This window comes from Schistocerca piceifrons, chromosome 7, assembly GCF_021461385.2.
Source record: "Schistocerca piceifrons isolate TAMUIC-IGC-003096 chromosome 7, iqSchPice1.1, whole genome shotgun sequence".
NCBI lineage: Eukaryota > Metazoa > Arthropoda > Insecta > Orthoptera > Acrididae > Schistocerca > Schistocerca piceifrons.
In genome coordinates, this window is record NC_060144.1 from 224,330,266 (window position 1) to 224,342,799 (window position 12,534).

The following is a 12,534-nucleotide window of genomic DNA, read 5'->3' on the forward strand; positions in this document are numbered from 1 at the left end:
ACTACGTTGGATGAGGATCCACAGCGCGTACAGTTTAATCGAGGTGGTCACACAGATCTGGATTGGGTATAAACACATGGAGACCACTGGGCAAGTGAGTAGGTAAAATCATCTTGTTACTTTTCGAACCATTCACAGACACTGCGAGCTGTGTGACACGTTGCACTGTACTCCTGGTAGAGTCCATCATGCCAAGGAGAAACAGACTGAATGTGGGGTGGGTACGGTCCCCAAGGATAGATGCATACTTCTGGTGATCCACTGTGCCTTCCATTATGACGGGATTGTCCAGGGAGTGCCCTCCGGCCTGGACGCTTCCGACGACTGCAACGGGGTGTTTGCTTTCAGACGTTTCACGCCGTTAACGCCAAAGACCATTTGTCAAATGGAGCATAAAACTGATTCATCTCAAAAGGCCACCTATCGCCATTCATTGGACGTTCAGTAGCAGTACTGGTGTGCCAATCCCATCCATAGTCGCCCATGAACAGCAGTCAGAATGCGTGCATGAAGTAGGTGCTTGCTGCGGAGACCCGTGCACAGCAACACTTGCTGAACGGTCGTTCAGGGAACACTTTTGCTAGCCCCTTGATTCATCTGGGTGGTGAGCTGCTCATAAGTTGCCCGTCTATTCATCCTAGACATCTCCGCAGCCATCGATCATCACTCTCATCTATGGTCTGTGGTGCACAACGTGGCCTCGGCGACAGTTTTCGATATTTTGCTGTGCACTGGTATACTTTAACTAGGGCAGCATGCAAACTTACAGAATTAGCCGTATCAGAAATATAGGGATGTTTACATTAATGTGACTGGACAGACACTGTTCACGATCCGCATTTGTACGGAATACACGTACTTCGAAATTTATTCATTGACTGTGAATTGCTTTGCATCAGCTGTATGAGCTGTAGAGCTACCATCCAATCGTGACATATGAAAATTTTTGCTGGACTGGGACTCGAGAACCAGAATTTCCCACTTGCAGTGAGCCGTCGCCTTAACAACTTCGACTATCCGTGTAAGCACCTGAGACCGACCCGAATTTCCACATGTCAGTGTCAAAATGGTTCAAATGGCTCTGATCACTATGGGACTCAACTTCTGAGGTCATCAGTCCCCTAGAACTTGGAACTACTTAAACCTAACTAACCTAAGGACATCACACACATCCATGCCCGAGGCAGGATTCGAACCTGCGACCGTAGAGGTCGCATGGACTTTTCTTTCACAGTCACGATCACAGTAATCTAAAAATTATCAACTGCACAGGATTTATCAGTCGATAGTAAGTTGTTTCCTACATTTGTCGTGCAGTTCCATTTACCGACCAACTGTAAGCACTGTGACAAGCCTTTTTTCTTCTTCTCTGCCTCAGATTATCGTGGCTTTTGCCGTTTAACAGTTTCGCGGGAACTTCATTAAAATATTTCTTTCACTTTACATTCCCAGCCTCCCACTATTTTTCAGCGGACACTCATACTGTTAGCGTCAGAAGACTTGAAAGAATGAAATGCAAACAGAGAACGCTGCCGGCACTGTTCATTCAGCGGGACGACTGCTTTCTAAAGATAAGAAAGCTATACGCTAAAGGCTTAACACATTCAGCACTGGAAACGAGTCTGCAAGATTTTCCTTTCCCTTCCGGTCTGCTGAACGCATCCATTTAAATTAGTTTATTTTTCACCTTTCTTTTTCTCGCTATGCCGTCTTTGGTTCTTTCTTCCTGTGAAAGATATGCGTCCGCAGCTAACATTTCTGAGCACTCGAGTTATTAGGGAAGTAAATAGTAAGGTTCATACCTAGTGTGCCTGATCTTTAAAGCTCGTGAATCTTCGACTTTTCCGTAACAGACAAAAATCATGGTATAACACAGTAGAACGGCATACATGTTAATATACGACCCGTCACAGATTCGTGACGTTCCAGTGACATAAGAACTGAAAATCTGAACCATCACTCATGTGCCACACATGACTTTAGTGCCAAGTGAATCGTTATGTGAGCTGTCTGCTGGTCACACTGTCGCAAAAGTCAACATGTTATTAACCAAATATTTTGTGTCAGACAGATACAACACACTCCGTCTACAGGGTTACTGAGGAGGAATGGTCATTATTCACGGATCTGACAGGAACGATAATTCCAAGCAAGAAAATGTCTAGTACACACTGCCCGAAAATGCATATTTCAACAGCCATGAGCATTTCTTCATCTTCAATACTCTGAAACAAATCTCTTCTACTAGGAGCTCTTTGCTTTCCATAATTTCAGAGATGGTAGTATGGACCAAAACAAGAAAAAAGTAAGTAAACATGACCTGTAAGGTGGATATATTAAGATATATTGTCCGTCATTATAAAAGCCTTCCCACAAACGCATCGTATAATGTACTACCTGATGTTTCCTTGTTTCCTGCACGGTCGTAGCTGTACCGTGAACTCGATTACGCCTGTCATTATAGACTATCCGTTTTGCGTCAACGGGTCCACCCGTCAATATTTGAACTATTTCCCAGGAGAAAATAAACATTAATGTGTTGGTTTCGCCGCACAGCACATACTGGGAGGTACTAAAACATGTGTCCGCAGCTCGTGGTCGTGCGGTAGCGTTCTCGCTTCCCGCGCCCGGGTTTCCGGGTTCGATTCCCGGCGGGGTCAGGGATTTTCTCTGCCTCGTGATGACTGGGTGTTGTGTGATCTCCTTAGGTTAGTTAGGTTTAAGTAGTTCTAAGTTCTAGGGGACTGATGACCATAGCTGTTAAGTCCCATAGTGCTCAGAGCCATTTGAACCACTAAAACATGTGTGTGTGTTTTACCAAGTGGAATTCGTTAAGTCGGCTACAAAGGCACATGGGCTCCTTTACTTTCATAGTGACTAATAATTTGGTAAACAGCAGAAAGATATCACCTCCGTATTCGATGGTATGGGCGTAAGTGGCGTGCAGTACAGACTACAGTCTTGAAAAATTTGCTGAAGGTAAGACTTCATGCAACACCACGACCTCCGAGGTCGAGGAGCGTTTTGTGATATGCCATTTCCGGGCCGCTATAAATAGCTAGCACTGTTGGCTGTTCTAAACGACTGCGCCTCTTATCGGGATCTTTGGACGAAAGCTCATCTCCATGCTGGAATAGTAGGCAGGTCTTCCTTTAAACCAACTAAGTGGGTGATGGTCTGGGTCGACAACACTGTTTTCAAATACGAGAGATCTACGGAGGAATGTCGGTGCTTCATAACATCCTTCAGGAAGTACATTACTGGAAGCGCTGCCAGGAAGAGGCACTTTGCAGCTAGTACAATGAACGTTAGCAGAAGAAGAACAATAAAAGCGCTCACAGTCCGCTCTGGAGGTAGACATGTCCAAAGGCCTGTATGCTGAAATACTAGGTTGGTGCATAAGTTCATAGCGTTTCTTCGTAAGTATAATAAACACAACAAATACACATAACAGAGACTTTAACCAGCAGCAATATCCTTTCTTTCACTATTTACAACAGTCTGCCGTACACTGGCGTAGCTTCTAGAATCAGCGACTGTATATACACTCCTGGAAATTGAAATAAGAACACCGTGAATTCATTGTCCCAGGAAGGGGAAACTTTATTGACACATTCCTGGGGTCAGATACATCACATGATCACACTGACAGAACCACAGGCACGTAGACACAGGCAACAGAGCACGCACAATGTCGGCACTAGTACAGTGTATATCCACCTTTCGCAGCAATGCAGGCTGCTATTCTCCCATGGAGACGATCGTAGAGATGCTGGATGTAGTCCTGTGGAACGGCTTGCCATGCCATTTCCACCTGGCGCCTCAGTTGGACCAGCGTTCGTGCTGGACGTGCAGACCGCGTGAGACGACGCTTCATCCAGTCCCAAACATGCTCAATGGGGGACAGAACCGGAGATCTTGCTGGCCAGGGTAGTTGACTTACACCTTCTAGAGCACGTTGGGTGGCACGGGATACATGCGGACGTGCATTGTCCTGTTGGAACAGCAAGTTCCCTTGCCGGTCTAGGAATGGTAGAACGATGGGTTCGATGACGGTTTGGATGTACCGTGCACTATTCAGTGTCCCCTCGACGATCACCATGATGCCGGGTGTTGGCCCTGTGTGCCTCGGTCGTATGCAGTCCTGATTGTGGCGCTCACCTGCACGGCGCCAAACACGCATACGACCATCATTGGCACCAAGGCAGAAGCGACTCTCATCGCTGAAGACGACACATCTCCATTCGTCCCTCCATTCACGCCTGTCGCGACACCACTGGAGGCGGGCTGCACGATGTTGGGGCGTGAGCGGAAGACGGCCTAACGGTGTGCGGGACCGTAGCCCAGCTTCATTGAGACGGTTGCGAATGGTCCTCGCCGATACCCCAGGAGCAACAGTGTCCCTAATTTGCTGGGAAGTGGCGGTGCGGTCCCCTACGGCACAGCGTAGGATCCTACGGTCTTGGCGTGCATCCGTGCGTCGCTGCGGTCCGGTCCCAGGTCGACGGGCACGTGCACCTTCCGCCGACCACTGGCGACAACATCGATGTACTGTGGAGACCTCACGCCCCACGTGTTGAGCAATTCGGCGGTACGTCCACCCGGCCTCCCGCATGCCCACTATACGCCCTCGCTCAAAGTCCGTCAACTGCACATACGGTTCACGTCCACGCTGTCGCGGCATGCTACCAGTGTTAAAGACTGCGATGGAGCTCCGTATGCCACGGCAAACTGGCTGACACTGACGGCGGCGGTGCACAAATGCTGCGCAGCTAGCGCCATTCGATGGCCAACACCGCGGTTCCTGGTGTGTCCGCTGTGCCGTGCGTGTGATCATTGCTTGTACAGTCCTCTCGCGGTGTCCGGAGCAAGTATGGTGGGTCTGACACACCGGTGTCAATGTGTTCTTTTTTCCATTTCCAGGAATGTATTACGTGATTTTGAGGCGAAGAACTCGTAGAGCCATTTTTGGGGCTCATTTTTATCGGGAAAGGAATTTCCTTAAAAGTCGTTTGACAGAGAGCGAGAAAGGTGAAAATCTGGGGGCGCAAGATAAAGTGAATTATGCGAAATGACTTCCCGACCCACATCCTGTGTAGTGCTTTCTGTCAGTCCAGCAGAATGCGGGCGGGCGTTATCGTGAGGTAGCATCACTTCACTCAATCTTCCTGGTTCTAGTTCTTGGACAGCGTCTGCAAGACGTATCGGTTCTTGACAGTAAATGTCAGCAGTGAGGATTACACCTCGTAGAAGCAATTCGTAGTACCCCACACAGTCTTCCTTCCACTAGATGCGTAACATTATCTTTTGTAGACGTACATAGGTCATTACACGGGGAGTTGCTGCTTCGTTTCGGTTCAACCTTTCCTTCCTTTTCCTTAGGTTAGCATAAAGATACAATTTCTCATCAGCAGTAAAATTGCAGGATAGTAATGGTCGGTGCTGTTCACGAGCCAATTGATGACGAGCGAACAGAGATGCATAAATGGCCTCCCGAGGATTTTGGTGCGTTTGGCTTAGATCATGCGGTACCCATACACCCGATTTTCTAACCTCCCCTAAATGCACGCAAATGTAGCGCGATGGTGCAATGGTTACAGTTCATCACATTTGCCAGTTTTTGAGTAAACTGACATGGATCATTGCGGATTAGTTCGTTGAAACAATCTTCATCAGACACAGGTTTTTCTCAACGTGAAGAGTCACTAAAATCAAAAAGATCCACCTTAAAACGAGAAAATCATTTTCTTGCCGTGCTCTGTCCAGTGGCATTATACCCATACAGGGCGCAAATGTTCCTGGCTGTCTCCGCTGCTGTCACCCCTCTAGTAAACTCTTAACAGAAGTATATATGGTAGATGTTCCGATTTCTCCATCTGTTACTACATTCAGTAGCATCCATAGCTTCGCTCACAATCTCCAAGTGACGAAAAGACTCTGTTTGTTGTGTCTTCAGTCCAGAGACTGGTTTGATGCAGCTCTCCATGCTACTCTATCCTGTGCAAGCCTTTTCATCTCCCAGTACCTACTGCAACCTACATCCCTCTGAATCTGTTTAGTGTATTGATCTCTTGGTCTCCCTCTACAATTTTTACCCTCCGCGCTGCCCTCCAATACTAAATTGGTGATCCTTTGATGCCTCAGAATATGTCCTACCAACCGATCCCTTCTTCTAGTCAAGTTGTGTCAAAAATTTCTGTTCTCCCCAATTCTATTCAATACCTCCTCATTAGTTATGTGATTTACCCATCTAATCTTCAATGTCAACTCAAATAGAAACAGTGAAGTACAAATAAAAAATGAAAATCGGGAAATGAATCAATAGCAACTGGAATACCTACATGTGGTTGTTGTTGTGGTCTTCAGTCCTGAGACTGGTTTGATGCAGCTCTCCATGCTACTCTATCCTGTACAAGCCTCTTCATCTCCCAGTACCTACTGCAGCCTACATCCTTCTAAATCTGCTTAGTGCATTCATCTCTTGGTTTCCCTCTACGATTTTTACCCTCCATGTGGCCCTCCAGTACTAAAGTGGTGATCCCTTGATGCCTCAGAACATGTCCTACCAACCGATCCCTTCTTCTAGTCAAGCTGTGCCACAAACTGCTCCCCAATTCTCTTCAATACCTCCTCATTAGTTATGTGATCTACTCATCTAATTTTCAGCATTCTTCTGTAGCACCACATTTCGATAGCTTCTATTCTCTTCTTGTCTAAACTATTTATCGTCCATGTTTCACTTCCATCCATGGCTACACTCCATATAAATACTTTCAGAAATGACTTTTTGACACTTAAGTCTATACCCGATGTTAACAAATTTCTCTTCTTCAGAAACTCTTTCCTTGCCACTGCCAGTCTACATTTTATATCCTCCCTACTTCGACCATCATCAGTTATTTTGCTCCAAAAAATACCAAAACTCCTTTACTACTTTAAGTGTCTCATTTCCTAATCTAATTCCCTCAGCATCACCCGACTTAATTCGACTACATTCCATTATCCTCGTTTTGCTTTTGTTGATGTTCATCTTATATCCTCCTTTCAAGACATTGTCCATTCCGTTCAACTGCTCTTCCAGGTCCTTTGCTGTATCTGACAGAATTACAATGTCATCGGCGAACCTCAAAGTTTTTATTTCTTCTCCATGGATTTTAATACCTACTACGAACTTTTCTTTTGTTTCCTTTACCGCTTGCTCAATATACAGATTGAATAGCATCGGGGAGAGACTACAAGCCTGTCTCACTCCCTTCCCAACCACTGCTTCCCTTTCATGCCCCTCGACTCTTATAACTGCCATCTGGTTTCTGTACAAATTGTAAATAGCCTTTCGCTGCCTGTATTTTACCCCTGCCACCTTTAGAATTTGAAAGAGAGTGTTCCAGCCAACATTGTCAAAAACTTTGTCTACAAATGCTAGAAACGTAGGTTTGCCTTTTCTTCATCTTTCTTCTAAGATAAGTCGTAAGGTCAGTATTGGCTCACGTGTTCCAGTATTTCTACGGAATCCAAACTGATCTTCCCCGATGTCGGCTTCTACCAGTTTTTCCATTCGTGTGTAAAGAATTCGTGTTAGTATTTTGCAGCTGTGACTTATTAAACTGATAGTTCGGTAATTTTCACATCTGTCAACACCTGCTTTCTTGGGATTGGAATTATTATATTCTTCTTGAAGTCTGAGGGTACTTCACCGGTCTCATACATCTTGCTCACCAGATGGTAGAGTTTTGCCAGGACTGGCTCTCCCAAGACCGTCAGTAGTTCTAATGGAATGTTGTCTACTCCTGGGGCCTTGTTTCGGCTCAGGTCTTTCAGTGCTCTGTCAAACTCTTCACGCATTATCGTATCTCCCATTTCCTCATCATCTACATTCTCTTCCATTTCTATTATATTGTCCTCAAGTACATCGCCCTTGTATAGACCCTCTATATACTCCTTCCATCTTTCTGCTTTCCCTTCAGTAGAGTGCAAATAAAAAATAAAAAATGAAAATCGAGAAATGAATCAATAACAACTGGAATACCTACACATAAAACAAAAACACTACGAACTTGTGCACCAACCTAACAATTCCCTGGAGCTGTACTAAGAATGTAAAGAGGCGGAATGGAGTACTCACCCTGTCTTGGTGGAGCGGAAGCCGGACCTCTGGGTGGATGTGGGCCTGACGGCGCTGGCGGCCTGCTGGCGGGCGGAGGAGTGCTTCTTGCCGTGCTTGCCGTGGCTGCCGTGGGCGGCGCTGGGGGCGACGTGCGCCTCGTCGGCGGCCTCGTCGTGCTTGCCCGGTCGGTGGTGCTGGCGGTTGTTGCTGTTGCCGTTGCGGCTGCCGCTGCCGCCGCTCACCGCCGGCCGGCGCTGGTTGCGGGTGAGGCCCGGCGCCGAGCTGAAGAGCGCCTCCAGGGGCAGGGCGGCCGTCTCGTCGGCCAGCGTGCCGGCCACCGGCGTCGGCTCCAGCTGCTGCGCCTGAGGGCGCGGACGCGGCGCCGCCGTCTTGAGGATGCGCGCAGAGGACGAAACGGGCGTCGGCCGCACCTTGGGTGACGAGCCTGGCCGCGTCGAGCTGACGAGCACGTGCTTGCTCGACGACTTGTGGTTCGGGTGCACGCTCGACGACTGGCGTCCCTTCAGGTGGAACTTGCTGCTGGGTTTCAAGTTGATCACCTGTGGGACACAGTGAAGACGAGCTTTACTTTCTGATCTCCGTGAATAGTTTAACGCGCCTTCACACTCTCAATATGTACTGCACAGTAATACCGCGTCAACTAGCCGAGTACCTGGCGTTGCCTGAGTATGTATTTATTCCAGTCTTCTATTAGTCCATCCACTGCTTCCCCTTCTCTGTCCACCTCCTCCATCATCCTCTCTCATTCCATCTCCCCCATGCCCTCTCTCTGTACATCTCTCCACTCTCTCACTCCCGCCCCCCACCCTCGCCGTACTCACTGTTCATCTCCTCTTCATCGTTCTTTGTCCATCACCTCCTCCCCCAATCTTCTATTAGTCCATCCACGCCTTCCCCCTCTCGGTCTATCTCCTCCTTCATCTTCTCTCATTCCACCTCATTCCACCTCCCTCTCTCTGTTCACCTTTCCACTCTCTCTCCCCCGCCCTCACCCTCGCGCACTCCATCTCCTCTTCCCCGTTCTTTGTCCATCCCCTTCTCTCCCAATCTTCTATTAGTCCATCCACTCCATCCACTCCTTCTCCCTCTCTGTCCATCTCCTACTTCACCCTCTCTCATTCCATCTCCCACATGCCCTCTCCCTGTTCATCTGTCCACTCTCTCTTCCCCGCCCCGACCCTCGCCGCACTCACTGTCTATCTTCTCTTCCCCGTTCTTTGTCAATCCCCTCCTCCCCCTCTCTATGTCCATTTCCTCCATCTCTCTACCCATCTCTTCTTCCTCACTGTCTCTGTTCATCTTCTCCTTTTTTCTTTCTATACACATTTCTTCCTCCCCCCTCTGTCCATGTCTGCTTCCTCCCTATCTGTATTCATCTCCTCCTTCTCCCTCTATGTCTGAGCGTATCCTCTTCCTCTCCCGTCCTCTATGATATCACGCTCACCCCAACTGTAGTCTGGTGGTTCTTACCCCACAGTATTTTTTTCCAGTCTGTAAGCAATATATGTACTAAGTTTCTTTAAAATCGTTCTTTGCATTTAGGATGAAATTTTTACCCGTTACTTAGCCCGTGTACGAACATGTCAAATATATTTAACGTACCTCACACGTACTGGTATATATATTTCACCTGTGTGTCTAGCGAATTACGCCCTGCTTTCTCGTTTTCGCTCATCTTAATACACTACTGGCCATTAAAATTGCTACACCACGAAGATGACGTGCTACAGACGTGAAATTTAACCGACAGGAAGAAGAAGCTGTGATATGCAAATGATTAGCTTTTCAGAGCATTCACACAAAGCTGGCGCCGGTGGCGACACCTACAACGTGCTGACATGAGGAAAGTTTCGAACCGATTTCTCATACACAAACAACAGTTGACCGCCGTTGCCTGGTGAAACGTTGTTGTGATGCCTCGTGTAAGGAGGAGAAATGCGTACCACCACGTTTCCGACTTTGATAAAGGTCGGACTGTCTGTGGTTCTCCGCCATCATGAAATGGGGATGGTTGCTTACCTCTTTTGTGTAAAAAATATACACGCGTTCCCTGTTTAGCACTGACCATGTTATGCGTGGCAAGTCAAATTGCGGTGGTCTTTGGGTGACACGCGGCATGTGATAATTTTTTTTTATCAGGTCCAGACTTGAATCCATGCATTAGTAATGTCGAACTCATCTTCCACAGCGACCTTAGCTGTTATTGTCGTTGGCCATCTAGAGTAGAATCAGTTACTGTGAGCATCATCGACATCTGGATGGACTGGTGGTTTTTTTACTATCTTTGACCTTTTTGTGCTCGTTCGTGAGAGAATTTATGTGACGCAGTTGAGGGGACGGAATGTGGCTTAGTGCTGGCAGCCATTTTTAGGTGTTGACTTTGTAACGCCAGCAATCATTCTGATGACGTTAATAGTTGAACGCGTATCTATTGAGCTGTGTAGCAGGGTATGTATATATTCTCCGTCTGTTACTGTGCGTTAAACCGTTCTAAAGATTTCCGTTTCAGTACACCCTGGAAAAGAGAAGGGGAAACAGAACCCTCATGCACTCGAATTTTTTAAATGCCGTTTTACACTATTAATGTCTGCCTGCCTTGATATACAGAGAAATCACGGTAATTTTTCTAATCGTACACTATATTAGTGTCTTTAGCATTTTGGTTAAATACGGTAATGGACAGACAAGTCAGGGGAACGAGAAATGGAAAGATTAAACAAAATGCTGGACAGCGATATCGTTTCACGGAAAAAGAATAAGAATGCATTCTTCCACAAAAACTGTGGCGAAAAATACAATGTAATTGAATCTGGCGAGACCAAAGCGCGTTCCCTCTTGTGCTTGTTCAGTAAAAGAAGCACAAAGCCAAACATTCGTGCTCTGTCCATTTATTTTTCTGTAAAGGATTCACGAGACAACTTTTTCAGGAGAGTTACCGCGTTTTCATAGTGAGTCACACTACCACAAGGTTTACATTTTTCGCGATGAAATAGTTTTAGCTTATACAAATTGCTGTAATATTCTATTTTAGAAAAATTACCCGCTGTGATCAGCAGATACGTGAAACAGATATAATATGAGCTCCACAGACCTCTGAAGTAACTATTTAGTCATTATGTTCCTCCGTTTATAACAAAGTTCAAATTACATCTCAGCCGTCGTCAGAGGACATTCATTTAATTTTTTTCTTTTTAAATATCAGAGTTAAGTAAAAATTAATTTCAGAAATGTTTGTTCCAGTTTCATTGTGGTAATGGCAGCAACTACTTACATTTGCCAACTTCTTGATAGTAAATGTTTGTTATTTTATTCAGTACTCAATTCACGTCGAGTGCAGTCTATCCTTAACTGTTACTAACACTCTTGCTACATCACAGCCGAACTTGTACAACTTATCGGTGATGGCCGAGATGCGCCGAATGCATTTTGTAACTGTGTAAAGACGCAGAATAGCTTCAACCTTTGCAAGATGATGCAGTTTCAAGAACTCTGTGGAAGAAGTCAACCTTGACAGAGCACGTCATTATACATGAGCAGCTTGATGACGTCGGATGCTAACGACAAATCGCATACAAGTGTCGTAAGTGCTTTCTTGGTTGCTGCGGCTGGTATCGTGATAGGTCAGGCAGATGTCAGGAATAGAATTAACCGCTCGATTGTACACGATGACGTAGATTGTGTTCATAAAAGTGCGGATCTACATTTTCTACATACTGTTCTGACGCCATGTTTCGTAAATCCCTCTCCTCCAGGAATCCAAACCTCAATGGTTTTATTAACAGACGTGTTTCCGGCAGGCACTTGTAACTATCGGTGGCCGAAGACGGGGTGATGTAAGTACGCGTCTAACGACGAGTCCGAAAATTGTATGAAATTTGTGTTTTTCAAGTGCTGCGAGATGGCTTTCTACTAGGGAGATGGGCGAGTCCGGGATCGAATAAACGCATAGAGTAAAACACCGCTGATCTGATTCACCAGCCAGCCACATCATGAAGTTAAGGTGGTTTTTCACGCACTTCAAGGCAAATGTAGGAGGCAATCAAATGAAAACGAAACATGTGAGAAAATGATGAGTAAACTGTTTATTGTATCAAAAGCAATAGCCATAACAGTTAATACATTTATCCCACACTGACGCAGGCCGGTCAATGCCTTCATGAAAAACTGTCGGCGATTGTCTATGGAACCATGGCTGCACCCAGGCGTACACTTCATGTAGGAGGGCTCACATGTTGAAATTTCGTTGGGAAGCCCTATACATTCCTCCATACAGCCCCGATCTCTACCTGTACGAATACCGTATTATTGATTCAAATGGTTCAAATGGCTCTGAGCACTATTCGACTTAACTGCTTTGGTCATCAGTCGCCTAGAACTGAGAACTAATTAAACCTAACTAACATAAGGAT

General features: G+C 46.2%; 1 protein-coding gene across 1 annotated transcript in view; it reads right to left on the minus strand.

Moving 5' to 3' along the window:
- LOC124805565 (mucin-3A) overlaps positions 1–12,534 on the minus strand; it is a 197,052-nt gene that overhangs the window by 135,852 nt on the left and 48,666 nt on the right. The window contains exons 5-6 of the mRNA XM_047266131.1: positions 8,347–8,664; positions 8,123–8,298 (exon numbers count right to left, since the gene is read on the minus strand). Coding sequence (XP_047122087.1) covers positions 8,123–8,298; positions 8,347–8,664 — 494 coding nt within the window. The remainder of the gene's footprint in view (positions 1–8,122; positions 8,299–8,346; positions 8,665–12,534) is intronic.